At 38.9% G+C, this 18,746-nt stretch overlaps 2 protein-coding genes across 2 annotated transcripts; both read left to right on the plus strand.

Annotated features, from left to right (window-relative positions):
• LOC128203760 (mitotic spindle assembly checkpoint protein MAD2B-like) lies at positions 1–10,680 on the plus strand. Its single transcript, XM_052905302.1, has 6 exons — positions 1–262; positions 877–995; positions 2,044–2,213; positions 4,795–4,889; positions 8,952–9,025; positions 9,911–10,680. Exons 1-6 carry the CDS (start codon positions 232–234, stop codon positions 10,052–10,054), a joined length of 633 nt encoding a protein of 210 aa, XP_052761262.1. The 5' UTR covers positions 1–231; the 3' UTR covers positions 10,055–10,680.
• A 3,281-nt stretch (positions 10,681–13,961) lies between these two features.
• LOC128246262 (uncharacterized) lies at positions 13,962–16,833 on the plus strand. The gene is made up of 2 exons (XM_052964454.1): positions 13,962–13,970; positions 15,844–16,833. Exons 1-2 carry the CDS (start codon positions 13,962–13,964, stop codon positions 16,831–16,833), a joined length of 999 nt encoding a protein of 332 aa, XP_052820414.1.
• The last annotated feature ends 1,913 nt before the right edge of the window (positions 16,834–18,746 follow it).

The following is an 18,746-nucleotide window of genomic DNA, read 5'->3' on the forward strand; positions in this document are numbered from 1 at the left end:
TACAAATGTAATTTTCTGTTAAGCATTATTTTCAAAAAGGCAAAACCATTTATATTACAGAGAAACGCTTGTTTTAACATCGCCCTTGTTTTTTTTATTATTTCTAAAACAGTTTTAATTAAATAACACTACAGCAGATTTCGACATCATTTTTTAATTTTACCCCCAAATAACTTTCAAATGTCAACAAGTTGAACGTTGTGCACTGTTGTAAAGATGATTTGATAAGAAATGAACGCACAGGACGCGAGCAAAACTAAAGGTACTGTATACAACATTTAAAATTCATATGAGATTTATGCTTTCGCATCCAAACGCAAATTTATAATACAACTTCAATGTCTTGTCTATTTTCAGTTACATTTTCTCTTTTAGTTTTAATCTCTTGCCTGGGACCAATAATAAAATCCTTCTCCCAGGTTTTTCTGAAAATCTTTCATTTTTTTTAAGATTCAGGCTTTTATTGTGTTAGTTATGCACCAGTCAATTGTAACCACGGCCCCACCAGGTCCAAGGGTATACTGGGGATAGCCGGGGAAATGGGCCATGTTTTTACCTTTCAGGTGGCCCCGCAGTGGCCTGGGATTTTACCATCTGTTTGTCCTCGCAGGGCGTGGATTTTAGCCGGGGTTGGCTGGACCGAAAGTCAAAGTCCCCGCTATTCCTCGGACCTGGGGGGGCCGTGGTTACAATTGACTGGTGCATTATGACTGTGCTTACTGTATATACAGTATGGTTCATCTCTGGTGCTAGTCCAAATAATTGTATGTTGACAGATTTTTTTTGGTATAACACGTCTTTTTTTTTAGACTACCCTGATGCAATCCAGATTGTAATGCATAGCCAGAATAAAAACTTGATCATATATTTTTTCAGTGAGCTGTGACATCTTTGCAGAGTTTCTGGAAGTGAGTATTCACTGTATCCTGTATAATCGAGGGATTTACCCATCTGGTGTGTTCGAGAGAAGGAAGAAATACAATGTTCCAGTGCAGGTATGGTGTGTGTATGTGTGTACATGCATGTGTGTGCTTGGAAAGTTATAATTGTTTTAGCTATGGGTTACAAATAGCATGGCAGACACACCTGTATAGGAATAACTGTGACCAGAGCTGTCATTGTTCCCGTCATCATCCGTGTCATCGACGAAACCATGTTTTTTTCCGATCATGAATGTTTGAACAACTTGGTATAGACTGTAGACTCTCCATGAATACTTGGTGTCATTGTTTGCTCAATGAATGACATTTGTTTTTATTTAATGCAGGAGCACTGCATTACTGGAATACATGTAATGTATGCTGGCAAAAGGTTACTCAGTCTTTATTTTATTTAGTTTTATTTCGCAAGATGACAGTACTGTATATTAAGATTAATTATATTTTGACATTGAATAAACTGGGCGAGTTTTATCACCCAAGCAGATTATACAATTACCTGTTAAAACACACGTTTGTTTACCTTGATTGATAGTTTGATGATCTAGATCGATATAAAAACTTGCCTTCGTAACGACTGAGAGGTATCGGCAAATTTCGGTGAAACTGTCAAACTTTCGAGCAGCTTTAATGCAAAAAATGTAGCATGCTGGAAAATGACATCACAGAGCAGGTGCACATTTTTAGGCTCATCTTTGTTGTTTCGATACAAATAAATAACTTGTTTTTACTGTTTTACATTTAGGCGCATCTGTGTTGCCAACCACGCTATAACATTGATATATTTCTTCTCTCTTCTTTAAACATGATATATTTGTGTTATCATGTTTCCAATGTGTTTTGGTTAATTAGCATCTAATTGATCCTTTTTTTAACAGAAATCATTGTCATGGGCAAGGAATATTTTTTAAATTTTCAAGGCAAGGGAAGCAACTTTCATTTTCTTTAGCTGATTTTGATTGAGTTGCTTCCCATTCACAGCACACTTCATCAGGAAACTAAAAAATAAACTAAATTATAATACTAAACTAAATTAAAATAGTACACTTTCAGCATTCCTGTCAATCATGTATATGTTAGGATTGACATTTTTATACTTTTACAGATGTGCTTGCATCCAGATGTTGTTTCCTACATCACCAAGGTGACAGAGAGTGTCAAGGTCATGGTTGCTAATGGAGATGTTTCCATGGTTACCATTGTTGTTCTTGACCCAGATAATACTCCACTTGAGAGATTTGTGTTTGAGCTGGGAAAACAAGGGGAGCTTGACAAGTATGTACTGATGTTCAGTAATGTCTTCACAATGTGTTCACAGATTTTATGTTGACAACACAATTTTTAAGGTATTTAACTTACTTTTATGAACAAAGACCAAACTGTAACTGGCAGATATTCGCATTTTGTAAATCCAAGCGTACAGTGATTCAATTTTCAACTCACGGTTTTTGGCAAAATAGAGCGTCCGTTGTCGCATGATCAATAATTATAAACAACAAGGATGATTTTAAGGTAAAAATGTTCAGTTTGGGTAACATGACCGCTCCAATCAATGTTGTTGAATGATGTTTTTTGGTCCATAATATCTGAACATTGATTTTTAGCTCCACTGGCCGAAGGCCATGGAGCTTATGTCGTCACAGATTGTCCGTCGTGAGTGCGTGCGTGCGTGCGTGCGTGCGTAAACTTTTACTTTAAACGACATCTCCTCTGAAACTGATAAGCGGATTTTGACAAAACTTCACAGGAATGTTCCTTTGGTGGTCCTTTACCAAAATTGCTCAAATGGTTCCGGTCCATTGCACAATATGGCCGCCAGAGCTAAAAATAGCTAAATCTTTAAACGACATCTCCTCTGAAACGGTTCGGCAGATTTTGATGAAACTTGACAGTAATGTTCCTTGGGTGGTCCTTTATTAAAATTGCTCAAATGGTTCTGGTCCATTGCACAATATGGCCGCCACAGCTAAAAATAGTAAAATCTTTAAACGACATCTCCTCTGAAACGGATAGGCAGATTTTGATGAAACTTGACAGAATTGTTCCTTGGGTGGTCCTTAACCAAAATTGCTCAAATGGTTCCGGTCCGCTGCACAACATGGCTGCCAGGGCAAAAAAATAGAAAAACCTTTAAAGAACATCTTCTCAGAAACCGATGATCAGATTTAGATGAAACTTAACAGAAATGTTCCTTGGATGGTCTGTCATGGTCCTTTATCAAATTTGCTTCAATGGTTTCGGTCCACTGCACAAGATGGCCCCCAGAGGTAAAAATAGAAAAACCTTTAAGCGACTTCTCCTCAGAAACCGATGATCGTATTGCAATGAAACTTGACAGAAATGTTACTTGGGTAGTCCTTAACCAAAATAGCCCAAACAGTTCTGGTCTGCTGCACAACATGGGCACAAAAGCTAAGAATAGAAAAAAACGTTAAACTACATCTTCTCAGAAACCGATTATCAGATTTTGATGAAACTTTACATAAATGTTCATCGGGATGCCCTTTAACCAAAATTGCCCAAATGGTTCCGGTCCGCTGCACAACATGGCTGCGAGAGTTAAAAATAGAAAAACCTTTAAGGACTTCTCGTCCGCAGTCTTCACGAAAAACATTTTAACCTACTAGCCAGTTGGACTAGCATAATGGCATATTTTACTAGTCCGAATGACAATCTAGTAGTCCGACTATTTTGCCACATTATAAAACTGTATGCTTGAGGTAAATACCTATTTCAATTGAGCAGCTTGCAGTTTGAGTAAACATTTCTTTATTATGATGCTCATGCAGTGATAGGGAGTGACATCCTTCTGTTGGGAATAGTGCTCCTTGTTTTTCAGAACCTATGGGTACTATGTAAAAACAAAAGGCATCTTGCTTGAATAGACTGTAATAATATCAACATGGTTAGAAAAGAAATGCCATGCTTTAATAGCTTTGATTACATTTTACTACTGAATTACCTCCCTTTAATAGAAAAAAAAATAATGTCTTAATTTTTCACGTATAGCATCTTTAAATAATTTTTAAACAATAATAATTTATGAGTAAACATATATAAGCATAAAGTTCTCACAAAAAGATCAATTTAAAAACCTTACATTTATACATAGGAAAGTATATATAGACTGAACATTAATTTTCGTTTAAGTGACATTCTGAAAGTTTATGAAACAGCTATTTTTAGTAACTTAAATGGCCGAAAAGTGTAAGTGAAACACCAAGTCGATTCTATCTCGTCAGTTCTTGTTCAGGTTAGATATTTGCTTCATAATCTATTCAGATTAAATGTTAACCGATGATCAGATTTTGATGAAACTTGACAGAAATGTTCCTTGGGTGGTCATTAACCAAAATTTGTTAAATGGTTCCAGTCCACTGCACACCATGGCTGCCAGAGCTAAAAAATAAAAAAAAACTTTATACGACTTGTCGTCGAAACCGATGACCTTTTTTCGATAAAACTTGACAGAAATGTTTGTTCGGTGCTCCTTTACTCAAATTGCCCAAATCATTTCGGTCCACTGCACAACATGGCAGCCAGAGCTATTAAAGTAAAAAATTTTTTTAAATAACTTCTCCTCAAAAATTGATGATTGTATTTCTATGAAACTTGACGAAAATGTTCGTTAGGTGGTCTTTGCTTGAACCTTTTGGCCAGTGGAGCACAGGCACTGATGTGCCTCTTGTTTTTATTCTTTGATGTACAGCACCTGCAGTTTTGCGCTAGCATTATGTAATAGTACTTAAATTCACATTAAACATGTTATTTGATAAAAAGCATAATGTTATGTTGCATAACTAATAAAAAGCAAATAAAACAACAAATGTGAATCATGCTTGACTTTTGATTTCAGGAATGACCAGTACCTGTTTCAGTTGGAAGACGCTTTGAGAGCTTTTCTGCTAAAGTTGAATGTGGCAGACTCTCTTCTAAAAGCCCTGCCTGAAGGTACCAATTCCACAGCTATTAATGATATACCTGCCAATATAAATGATATACATTCCCTTCTAAAGGCCCTGCCTAAAGGTACTGACTTCCTTCTAAAAGCCATACCTGAAGGTACCGACTCCTTTCTCAAGCCCATGCCTGATGGTACTGACTCCCTCCTAAAGGTCCTGCCTGAAGGTACTGACCCCCTTCTAAAAGCCCATGCCTGATGATACTGACTCCCTCCTAAAGGTCCTGCCTGATGGTACTGACTTTCTTCTAAAGGCCCTGCCTGATGGTACTGACCCCCTTCTAAAGGCCCTGCCTGATGGTACTGACTTCCTTCTAAAGGCCCTGCCTGATGGTACTGACTTCCTTCTAAAGACCCTGCCTGATGGTACTGACTTCCTTCTAAAGGCCCATGCCTGATGGTACTGACTCCCTTCTAAAGGCCCTGCCTGATGGTACTGACTCCCTTCTAAAGGCCCATGCCTGATGGTACTGACTCCCTTCTAAAAGCCCATGCCTGATGGTACTGACTCCCTTCTAAAAGCCCATGCCTGATGGTATTGACTCCCTTCTAAAAGCCCATGCCTGATGGTACTGACTCCCTTCTAAAAGCCCTGCCTGAAGGTACTGACTCCCTCCTAAAGGTCCTGCATAAAGGTACTGACTCCCTTCTAAAGGCCCTGCCTGATGGTACTGACTTCCTTCTAAAGGCCCTGCCTGAAGGTACTGACTCCCTTCTAAAAGCCCTGCCTGAAGGTACTGACTCCTTTCTCAAGCCCATGCCTGATGGTACTGACCCCCTCCTAAAGGTCCTGCCTGAAGGTACTGACCCCCTTCTAAAGGCCCTGCCTGAAGGTACTGACTTCCTTCTAAAGGCCCTGCCTGATGGTACTGACTTCCTTCAAAAGGCCCTGCCTGATGGTACTGACTCCCTTCTAAAGGCCCTGCCTGAAGGTACTGACTCCCTTCTAAAGGCCCTGCCTGATGGTACTGACTCCCTTCTAAAGGCCCTGCCTGATGGTACTGACTCCCTTCTAAAGGTCCTGCCTGAAGGTACTGACTCCCTTCTAAAGGCTCTGCCTGAAGGTACTGACTTCCTTCTAAAGGCCCTGCCTGATGGTACTGACTTCCTTCTAAAGGCCCTGCCTGATGGTACTGACCCCCTTCTAAAGGCCCTGCCTGAAGGTACTGACTTCCTTTTAAAAGCCCTGCCTGAAGGTACTGACTCCTTTCTCAAGCCCATGCCTGATGGTACTGACTCCCTCCTAAAGGTCCTGCCTGAAGGTACTGACCCCCTTCTAAAGGCCCTGCCTGAAGGTACTGACTTCCTTCTAAAGGCCCTGCCTGATGGTACTGACTTCCTTCTAAACTTCTAAAGGCCCTGCCTGATGGTACTGACCCCCTTCTAAAGGCCCTGCCTGAAGGTACTGACTTCCTTCTAAAAGCCCATGCCTGATGTTACTGACCCCCCCCCCCCCCTGTAAACTAACTACTTGTTAACATGTCTTAAAGTATGGATAAGCCTAATAATTAAGTATAGGATGCATTAAATCTGCCTCCTCAAACTAAATTTGGCTGATTCTAGAAGGTAGGATGTTTCACAACTTTCAATTTTGATGATAATGTTTATATTTTGGGCCCCTCTCAAATTTACTCAAGCTAAATCGGTGGTTGAACCGCTGCCAGGTATTCAAATGTTGCATACATACTGTTATACACCAGCAAACTAAAAAACTAGCAGACATGTACATTGATTTCATTCGAGAGATTTTCTCTTGCAATTTTGCAATTTACTGTCTTTTAAAGGCGTTTTCCTAATAAAAGAAATCAAATGTATTCTTGGAAAGCAAAAGTCTTCACAAGACCAACTGTAACACATTAAAACATTCATTTGGCTGATATATCATTTATATTGGCTGGTATATCATTTAAGTTGAATGGTATATCATTTAAATTGTCTGACATATAATTTATATTGGCTAGTATATCATTTAGATTGGCTGACATATCAGTTATATTGGCTGGTATACGAATGAAATTGGCTGGTATATCATTTATATTGGCTGGTTTATCCTTTATATTGGCTAGTATTCCATTTTAATTGGCTGGTATACCATTTAAATTGTCTGGTATATAATTCAAAATGTCTGGTATATCAGTTATATTGGCTGGTATATCAGTTATATCGGCTAGTATATCCTTTAAATTGGCTGGTTTTATCAGTGGCTGGTATGCCATTTCAATTGGCTGGTATATCATTTATATTGGCTTGTATGTCATTTAAATTGGCTGGTATATCATTTATATTGGCTTGTATATAATTTTTATTGGCTGGTATATCTTTTATATTGGCTGGAATATCATTTAAATTGTCTGGTATATAATTTATATTGGCTGGTATATCATTTAAATTGTCTGGTATATAATTTATTTTAGCTGGAATATCATATAAATTGTCTGGTATATAATTAATATTGGCTGGTATACCATTTAAATTGGCTGGTATACCATTTAAATTGGCTGGTATACCATTTAAATTGGCTGGTATATCATATAAATGGTCTGGTATATAATTTATATTGGCTGGTATACCATTTAAATTGGCTGATATACCATTTAAATTGGCTGGTATACCATTTAAATTGGCTGGTATATCATTAAATTTGGCTGGTATACCATTTAAATTGGCTGGTATACCATTTAAATTGGCTGGTATATCATTTAAGTTGGCTGGTATACCATTTAAATTGGCTGGTATACCATTTAAATTGGCTGGTATATCATTTAAATTGGCTGGTATACCATTTATATTGGCTGGTATACCATTTATATTGGCCATTTATATTGGCTGGTATACCATTTATATTGGCTTGTATATCATTCATATTGGCTGGTATATCATTCATATTGGTTGGTTTTCATTTATATTGGCTACAGGGTAGTACTTGAATATCATATATATTGTCTGGTATATCACTTATAAATATATAATTGGCTCTTAGGTAGTACCGGAATATCATTCATATTGGCTGGTATATCATTTATATGGGCTACCGGGTAGTACCGGAATATCATTTATATTGTCTGATACAGTCCAAACTCGCTATGTCTATGTCGGATATCTCGACTTTCCGGTTATGTCGACTTTTTTTCTACAGTCCCGAATTTATTCCTTCTTATTTTATATAAAATAAATCTGCTTGTGTTGATTTTTCTATCTCGATTTTTTCGCTATGTCGACCTCCTTTTTCAGTCCCATTGGTTGAATTTCACACGTTTTCCTATGTTCTTTATGTCGAACTGTAGATCGAGTTGAAGGCGCGAAAGTTGTCATGGAGGTTTGCGGCATGTCGCTAAATTACCGTGCGTGTCAAAATAATAAACTTTCATAATTGGAGGTTTATTGGTTAGTGTGAAAAATTAAAGTTGTTTGTATATGTTTATGATTAAAGAGACTTTTATTGATCAAGTTATACATTGAAATGCACATTTTAAAACGACGATGACATCATTGTAAAATTCCACATGTTACGTGACGAAGTAATTTCTCTATACTGCATGTAGAACACAAACGGGCATACCATATGTGCTTTAACGTTTTCTTAAATATACAAGTCTATACAATTGAGGTTTAATATTTGATATGTGTAATCCATAAACGTGAATAAAATAAATTTTGCACAAATAACTCATTTTTGTATCACTTTTAATATTTTTAAATGATACGTTTGTTGTTTTCACGACCGTAACAAGACCGTTCAATTCAAGTCGGATGACGGACATATATGAAATTCATATGTGTTTGGATTGGTGATACTTTTTTGTAATTTGGATGTGTCGAATGTTCGTTATCTCGACTTTTTTCCGTAGGTCCCGACAAAGTCGACATAACGAGTTTCGACTGTATATCATTAAGGACAATTTTTCATTTTCCCAAAGTCTGAAAGTTTTTCCCTATTTGGATGGAAAGGGCAGTAGATATTTCTTTTTTAAAAGGCTGAAGGATTTAAGAAATACTACATTCAACACATAATTGTATCTCATATGAATATATTTTTAACCTTTCTCCTTCAGATTGTAGCTGGGTGGTTCATGTACATACACGGGAGTCAACTGCTGACAAGTTTATACAGACCCAAACTGTCAAAGTAAGTATGGTTCATTGTCATCACCTTTTTCCATCAAGTAGTTCTTTTAATCACTTGTCTTGTACATGTTGTCAAATGCTTACCAGTATTCCTACATATTCTTATACTGAAAGGGCTTATCGTTTTTGACAAAATCTAATATGCATACTATATAAAATAAATATATTGCTTTTATTTTTAAGCTTTCAAAAACAGTCAAGGTCTTGACATAACCTTGGTGTCAACTATGGCAGATGCATTGTCAGAATGCAAAAACTCCTTAACTTTTAACTTTTTAGTTCTGAAATTGTTTGTCAAAAAAATCTCTTAATCTCTTACTTTTCTTTGTCTTGTCAAAAAAATCTCTTACTTTTCTTTGTCTTGGTTAAACCAGTATTTTATTTTGATAATATAATAAGTTCAAAAAGACAAATACTAACAAGTAGGTAAATAATCATAAAGTAAACATGGTAGTCAATATTTGTTAGTATGAGGTATCAATAATTAGTTCTACTAGCAATTAAAGTACACATTTACATTTTTCTTTGTCTTCTATGAGGCTGGGCTAGAAAGCTTTATGTAGACAGAACAAAGGCTAATGTTCCATTAATATGATAATCCTACACTTCCTGGACCTTTGTTTGTTCTATGACAATGTGCTCGCTTTCAGAAAAGTGATGTTAATCCATGAGCTCCTATTAACTTCATTTACATTACTTTAACTGGTTAGCTGTAAATGAACATGGACATATATCAAATAGGAGTAAACTCATGGATTGACATCACCCAAAACAACGAAACTTAGAACATATAAGGGCTTGTACCTTTGGTACTTAATTTGTAAATTGCAACCCTCAAAGATTGTATAATCTACATGTTATTGTCATATTCGATCACGAATTTCAGGATTTTTCTTGGATGCCAGCTGATGAGAAACAGACAAAACTGCGGGATGCGAGCCTGATGCCATTAAAAACCACGGACAATTCATTGCTCAAAATGCAGCTTTATGTGGAAGAGAGTTCTGTGAAGCCTGAGGCTTTGTTCTAGTGATTTCTCCTGTTAACAGTAGTTCTAAGGTTCAGAATTCATCCTGAAATCAGCATAAATTATTGCAAGCCTGTTAACTTCAGACTTCTGTACAGTTATGAAGTTAATTTCTTTTGCTCAGACATATGTATCAAAAACAGTAGAATGTACCTTGAATTGAGTAAGAATTACTATAATTAATGATAAATACTTTCAGAAGGGGTCTTAGCCTATTAATCCCACGTTGGGCATTAATCACTTATACTCACACAGACCTCTGATTATTTTTCAGAAATGACAAATATCAGCCATTAGAACCCCTGTATTAGATAGTCATGCTGTTAAACATATTAGTATGAAAGGTTATTTAACTATTATCTTAAGGATAAAATATAAACACAATTGGTTTCAGAAATCAAAAGGAATGGAGCTGACTATTAAAGTAACGTTAATGTTTTATTTATATTGTTAATTATTGTAATATCCTAAAATGGATTCATCATACTGATGTTTTTTCAATTGTTTTACATGTTCGTATTCATGTTACATCTTATAATTAAGTTGTGTAGATACGTACTGTGGTACTTTTTATTTTCATCATATTTCAAACTTTGTTATTTTCTGTATTTTTACATATTGAAGTGTTATTGTTGATTGGCATTACCTGTTATTTAAACCATATTTTCTTTCCACAAGTTCAGTGGTTAAAACTGACATCTCTCATACACATTTCTGGAGACCATCCCAAGGGATTTTGTTCAGACAACCAGGAGATTTTGACATAACCCCGAAGGATTCGAAGCATATGCTATTACTGAGAAGCATTGTATTGAGAATATATATGTTGTTGGAAAATGTATGGCACCAAGCAGTATTTGACATTTTCCCAAATTGGACGTTAAGATGGGTATTTACAGAATGTTAAGAAGTAAGTCTTAAACTATTAATGCATTATGTTAAAGTGCAAAAGGGTCCAAAGCAGGACAAAAATCAAACCATTCACCGTTACTTAATTGCTTTAAACAAACCAAATTGTTCAGGACACACAATCCATTTTGAGGAAAAATTAAGGGACCGCAGGTACAGTTCAGAGAAACCCGGAACATGTTTAGAGAAATTAGGAACATGATTAGAGAAATTAATGATTAGAGAAATTAGGAACATGATTAGAGAAATTAGGAACATGGTTAGAGAAATTTACCACTTGTAAGTAATACTACAAAAATGTTGAAAACTTGAAAACTTGAAAACTCATGAAGGCAAAAATTCATCTTCCAAAACTGCATCATACTGAAATATTTATATGAAAAGCTACAGAAACAAGCTCAGTAGCCAAAGGTTTAAACATAATGTTTGCAAAGAAAATACGAGCTTATGCACCAGTCAATTGTAACCACGGCCCCCCAGGTCCGGGGGTATACCCAGATAGCCGGGGAAATGGGCCGTATTTTTACCTTTCAGGTGGCCCCGCATTGCCGGGTGAATGCGATGGTTTTGTCTTCGCTTTAAATATAGCGGGGAATGGGCCTTACCTAGGGCCCTGGGGGGCGGGGCATTTGGCGGAGATTTTACCATCTGTTCGTCCCCGCAGGGCGGGGATTTTAGCCGGGGCTGGCTGGACCGAAAGTCAAAGTCCCCGCCATTCCCCGGACCTGGGGGGCCGTGGTTACAATTGACTGGTGCATTACTGCAGATAATTTTAAATAAGCAACAAGAGACCACATTCAACATGCAGCATCATCCATTTGAAAACAACGACGAAATATTCTAAGAACTGATGTTTCACCAAATGAACCTCCAAAATAAAATATCATGACAAGCAATGTAATTATCTTCGAAGGGGGGCATATTGCTTTGCACAGGCATGTGGGTATGTCGGTCCTTCGGTAGACCAAAGCTTGTCCGAGTGATAACTGAACAATTCCTGGACGTATGGCCATCAAACTTGACTTGGAGGTTGGGCCAGACCAGTAGATGACCCCTATTGTTTTTGGGGGTCATTGGGCCAAAGGTCAAGGTCACAGTGACCTTGAATGGTAAAAGGTTGTCCGATTGATAACTCAACAATGCCTGCACCCATGGCCCTCAAACTTGACTTGGAGAATTGGCCTGACCAGGAGATGACCCCTATGGTTTTTGGGGGTCATCTGGCCAAAGGTCAAGGTCACAGTGACCTGGAATGATAAAAGGTTGTCCGAGTGATAACTTGACAATGCCTGCACCCATGGCCCTCAAACTTGACTTGGAGGTTGGGCCTGGCCAGAAGATGGTCCCTATTGATTTAAGGGGTCATTGGGCCAAAGGTCAAGGTCACAGTGACCTGGAATGGTAAAAGGTTATCCGAGTGATAACTTGACAATGGCTGCACCCATGGCCCTCAAACTTGATATGGAGGTTGAGCCTGGCCAGAAGATTGTCCCTATTAATTTTAGGGGTCATTGGGCCAAAGGTCAAGGTCACAGTGACCTTGAATGATAAAAGGTTGTCCAAGTGATAACTCAACAATGCCTGCACCCATGGCCCTCAAACTTGACATGGAGGTTGGGCCTGACCAGTAGATGACCCCTATTGATTTTAGGGGTCAATGGTCAAGGTCACAGTTACCTTGAAAGCAAACTCGACAATTCTTTGACCTATGGTCATCAAACTTGACATGGAGGCTGGGCCTGACCAGTAGATGACCCTTATTGATTTTAGGGGGTCAAAGGTCAAGGTCACAGTGACCTTGAAAGCAAACTCGACAATTCTTGGACCTATGGTCATCAAACTTGACATAAAAGTTGGGCCTGCCCAGTAGATGACCCTTATCGACTTTGGGGGTCATCAGGCCAGGGTCAATGTCACAGTAACCTTTAACGCAAAAAAGTTAACAAATCTTCCCCCACTGATATCTCAACAATGCCTGAACCTATGATCATTAAACTTGACATGGATGTTAAGCCTGACCAGTAGATCACCCTTATTGATTTTAGGATTCATAGAGCCAAAGGTCAAGGTCACAGTGATCTTGAATGGTAAAAGGTTGTCCGAGTGATAACTCAACAATGCCTGAACCCATGGCCTTTAAACTTGACTTGGAGTTGCATCTGACTTGTTGATGACCCCTTATGATTTAAGGGGTCATCGGGTCAAAGGTCAAGGTCACAGTGACCTTGAACGAAAAAAACTTGTCTTGAGATAACTTGACAATGCCTGCACCCATGGCCCTCAAACTTGACATTTAGGTTTCTGGTGACCAGCTGATGACTCTGGATTTTGAGTTCATAGAGTCAAAGGTCATGACGGTCATAACACACTTTATCCTCACACTTTAATGGTCATAATCTTAAAACAGCAACAAATCAGCTGTCATTTCGGTCCATGCATATTTCATTCAATTGTCCATATAATCCTGACAACATGCAAACATAATGTTTGACAAACATCTCTTGTTACTAAATGCCATACAATGGCCATTGATTATAGGGAAAATGGTTACAACATGCCCTTGATTTTGTACCATACCGACTGTGTATAATACAAATTTAGTGTATAATACAGATGATAATGTACCAGTCATTTGTAACCACGGCCCCCACTAGGGCCGGGGAATAGCGGTGGGCTTTGACTTTTGGTCCAGCCAGTCCAAGGTAAAATCCCCGCCCTGAGTAAACAAACTGCTGGTAAAATGCCTGCCATACCACGGGGACATTTTAGGTAAGGCCCATTCCCCGCTATTTTCGACGCGAAAACAAAACCACCGCATTCACTCGGCACTGCGAGGCCACCTGGAAGGTAACAACACGGCCCATTTCACCCTCTATCCTTCAGGATCTTTGGGGGGGGGGTGGATTGGAACGTGGTTACAATTGAATGGTGCATAAATAATGCAGATACACATCGGTAAGTTTTTATTTTACGTGAGACGGAGTGACAAAAGCTTGGCTGGATGGCGTCAGTGGGTCAGGGCTGTCCGGTGACAAACCCCAATCCTCTTCTTTGAAGACGATCCTGGGATTCGAACCTGCGATTCGAACCTGCACATACGACATAGTCAAAAGACCGTGGTAAGTATACAAAGTACCCACATGACAAAGCCAGCCGGTGTATTGCCTGGTCTTAATCTATTATATATCGATAAACACTGGTTGTGAAATACCCAACGTGTCTATTTATATTTAAAGGGAAGCAACTCAGAAGTTTCTAGTGTTTTGATTTATATGTGTTATCCATCTTGTTGACTACCAAAGAAATTATTCGCGTATTATTAAATCGATTGAAGTACCCTTATATTTTGGTTTGGATGGTATTAGAAACATAACGATTCTTAACGGTTCATAAATATTTAATATTGAACACTACTCCAGATACGTCACTCGAGGTGGATGAAGACAGTTGTTTCATAAAGTCAAATGTTGAAGAGAATAATATGACAAATGTTCCGCCATCGCAGCTCTATATATTATACTATATCGTGACAAGTATAGTGTTTCTATGCTACATTGTTGACTTTGTTATGTTTTTTGCAGCAACATTAATTATTACTATATTTCTTTTTGTTGTTTAATCAATGCTGTCTCCGACTGTAGCTTACAATCTGGGAAGATGCATTACGTGTTGTACCTTTTTAAAAATATTCAGTGCTACTGCATGCATGTACTGTATGCATTTTCCATGGATTCACAAACAAAAGACCAAAAAAGATTAACAGGAAGCGCTTACTATTGTGTGATATTTCAAAGTGTAGATTTTTCTGTATTTGTTAAGGTTCATGAGAACACTGAAATAAATTGAAAAAACAACAACAACCGTTTATGTTGTCATTTTACCATGCGCTTCAATCTGTATTCATAATTCACATAATAAAGCAAGTGAACATGGAACGTATTCATAATTCATATATTTAAACGGAATTTGTGCAATATAACCTTATACTTCACAGCTGACAAGTCAATTGTACAATTTAAAATTACCATATATGAACATATTGCAACATAGAAAATAGATGCAAATTAAAAATTCCTTTCCCGATGCTACGTTATGCAATACGTAGCTCGCGATTCTCAATTCAGTCTACCGTTATGAATCTGAATCCGTCCGACTTTTCACAAGCAGACGGGGGGTCTAACTCCTTCCAAGCTTCCCCAACCACTTTCCAAATATAGCATGAGTAGACCGATATTTGTGAGATTAGATTTATCTTTACAGCCAAAACATTCATGAAATGGTTATGCACCAGTCAATTGTAACCACGGCCCCCAGGTCCGGGGAATATCGGGGACTTTGACTTTCGGTCCAGCCAACCCCGGGTAAAATCCCCGACCTGCGGGGACGAACAGATGGTAAAATCCCCGCCAAATGCCTCCGCACACCAGGGACCCTAGATAAGTCCCATTCCCCGCTTTATTTTGCACGAAGACAAAACCACCGCATTCACCCGGCACTGCTGCCCCACCTGAAAGGTAAAAACACGGCCCATTTCCCCGGCTATCCCCAGTATACCCCCGGACCTGGGGGAGGGGGGACGTGGCTACAATTGACTGGTGCATCATTTTAAGAATAATGGACTCTCTTTTGTAATCTTTGCTCTCAGAGGATGCAAGCGAATTTTGAGTACAATGGCTCTTTTAAAGAAATATAGGAAAAAGTGACGATATGAAGAGGTCAAGTGAAGACATGAACAGCAAAAGGAACAACACGAACAGAAGAAGGGAGAACATGAACTGGTAAAGAAACAACATGAACAGGTGGAAGGACAACATTAACGGGTGGAGTGACAACATGGACAGGTGAAGGGACAATATAAACAGGTGAAGGGACAACATAAATAGGTGGAGGGACAACATGAACAGGTGGAGGGTCAACATGAACGGGTGAAGGGACAACAGGAACAGCTGGAGGGACAACATGAACAGGTGGAGGGACAACATGAACAGGTGGAGGGGCAACAGGAACAGCTGGAGGGACAACATGAACAGGTGAAGAGACAACATGAACAGGTGGAGGGACAACAGGAACAGCTGGAGGGACAATATGAACAGGTGGAGGGACAACATGAACAGGTGGAGGGACAACATGAACAGGTGGAGGGACAACAGGAACAGCTGGAGGGACAATATGAACAGGTGGAGGGACAACATGAACAGATGGAGGGTCAACATGAACAGGTGGAGGGACAACAGGAACAGCTGAAGGGACAACATGAACAGATGAAGGGACAACATGAACAGATGAAGGGACAACATGAACAGATGAAGGGACAACAGGAACAGCTGAAGGGACAACATGAACAGATGAAGGGACAACATGAACAGGTGGAGGGTCAACATGAACAGGTGGAGGGACAACATGAACAGGTGGAGGGACAACATGAACAGGTGGAGGGTCAACATGAACAGGTGGAGGGACAACAGGAACAGCTGAAGGGACAACATGAACAGATGAAGGGACAACAGGAACAGATGGAGGGACAACATGAACAGGTGAAGGGACAACATGAACAGGTGGAGGGACAATATGAACAGATGGAGGGACAACATGAACAGGTGAAGGGACAACATGAACATGTAAAGGAACAACATGAACCGGCGGAGGGACAACATGAACAGGTGGAGGGACAACATGAACAGGTGGAGGGACAACATAAACAGGTAAATGAACAACATGAACCGACGGAGGGACAACATGAACAGGTAAAGGGACAACATAAACAGGTAAATGAACAACATGAACCGGCGGAGGGACAACATGAACTGGTGAAGGGACAACATGAACAGGAGGAGGGACAACATGAACAGTTGAGGTACAACATGAACAGGTGAAGGGACAACATGAGCAGGTGGAAGGACAACATGAACAGGTGGAGGGACAACATGAACAGGTTTAGGGACAACATAAGCAGGTGGAGGGACAACATGAGCAGGTAGAGGGGTACCATAAGCAGGTGGAGGGACACCTGGAACAGGTGGAAGGACAACATGAACAGGTTAAGGGCCACATGAACAGGCGGAGGGACAGGAGGAACAGGTGGAGGGACAACAGGAACAGGTGAGTAGAAAACATAAACAGGTTTAGTGACAACATGAATAGGTGAAGGGACAGCATAATCAGGTGGAGGGACAAAATAAACATGCGGAGTGACAACAGAAACAGGTTAAGGGACAATATGAACAGGTGGAGGGACAACATGAACAGGTGAAGGGACAACGGGAACAGGTTAGGAGCAACATGAACAGGCGGAGAGCGATATTAAGAGGTTAAGGGGCATGAGTTGTAAGGAATTGTCTGAAAAATCGATCAACTTTAGTTTCTGCAAAAGGATGCCATGATCCACTATGCCACATGCTTTACAAATATTATGGAAAACAGTTCTTTTTCTGAGTTGGCTATATCTTAAACCGATGGATATCTGAGACCTCTAAACGCCGAATTAACAGAATGTTTTTCCCAGAACCCGGTTTGTTTATTATGAATAATATTTGTTAAATGAAAGTAAAACTGAATTTGTTTAGCAACGAGTCTTTTAACAATCTTTGATATTGCACCTATAACTGAAATAGGTCGATACACTCATGCATCTTTTAATTTTATCAATAAAACACATCACAACTCCGGTCAAACATACATGACAACATGATGACATATACGAATGGACAACAGTGCCGATACTAGCTTACTAATACTAATACTAAGTAGTATAACATTGTCTGTATTTTCGGACATTGAAGTAGTTGTGTATTTTATAAATTCGCATATATGTATGGAATAATTATTTTACTAACAAATTATTAGGAAACTTTCCATTGTTAAAGATAATTTTCTACGTTTGAAATTATGTATAAGAAAATAAATATTTTTCTTGTTCCATTGTTACGTCCAGTAGGTGGCGTGTTATCAGTTTTACACAGGTGCAAAAAAGTCATTCAGCTTGGGAACATTTGACTGGACGAATTGAAATTTATAGAATTATTTTATAAATTATATTATTGTAGATATTTGAATATGGTAAATTGTTTGCATCAGCAATAAGTATCATATAAGATAATCGATTTTAAGTGTGTCGTGTCAGTTAGTGTAAGCTCATTATTTGCATCTTGAATTGATTATATTATAGAATAAGATTTCTTGAAATACATATTTGCGTATCAACTCAAATAATTATATTACAGCCAAGTGACACCACCAAGTTTGGAAATGAGGAATACACCCATACAAAATGTGCGTGAAGTTAGCACCGCAGCACCGCAACACCGCAGCATCGCGGTGATGTCACCGCAACCACGGTGTTAGCACCGAATCACCGGATTTTTACCAAAGCATATTTATAATTGTTATTTCAGTATAGCATAGGAGTTGCTCTTGGTCATGGCATAGATCACTGAACTGCGATTTTGGGCAGTCTGTGGAATTTTGGTCGCATTATGTGAAAATAAGCCCCGTGTTATTCAACTATTTATAGCTGTGATACCTTAAAATGAGAAAGGGGACCAGTCTCACCTATACCAGAGTGAAGCCTAGGCATGAACCTAGGTCATGGCATAGATCACTGGTCTGCGATTTTAGGCAGGCTCTGAGTTGTTTATACTTATAGGCTAACACCCTAGGAATTTTCCATCAATTTTTCAATTATTTGTAGAAGTGATACCTTAAAAATGTGAAAGGGGACCACTCTCACCTATACCAGAGTGTAGCCTAGGCATAAACCTAGGTCATGGCATAGGTCATTGGTCTGCAA

Source organism: Mya arenaria, chromosome 9 (genome assembly GCF_026914265.1).
Source record: "Mya arenaria isolate MELC-2E11 chromosome 9, ASM2691426v1".
NCBI classification, from domain to species: Eukaryota; Metazoa; Mollusca; class Bivalvia; order Myida; family Myidae; genus Mya; species Mya arenaria.

Excerpts from the sequence above, each read along its gene's own strand:
- LOC128203760 (XM_052905302.1), top strand. The coding sequence starts at position 232 with ATGAACGCACAGGACGCGAGCAAAACTAAAG. Across the intron at positions 996-2,043 it reads AATACAATGTTCCAGTGCAG|ATGTGCTTGCATCCAGATGT; the intron begins GTATGGTGTGTG and ends ATACTTTTACAG. Across the intron at positions 9,026-9,910 it reads TACAGACCCAAACTGTCAAA|GATTTTTCTTGGATGCCAGC; the intron begins GTAAGTATGGTT and ends CACGAATTTCAG.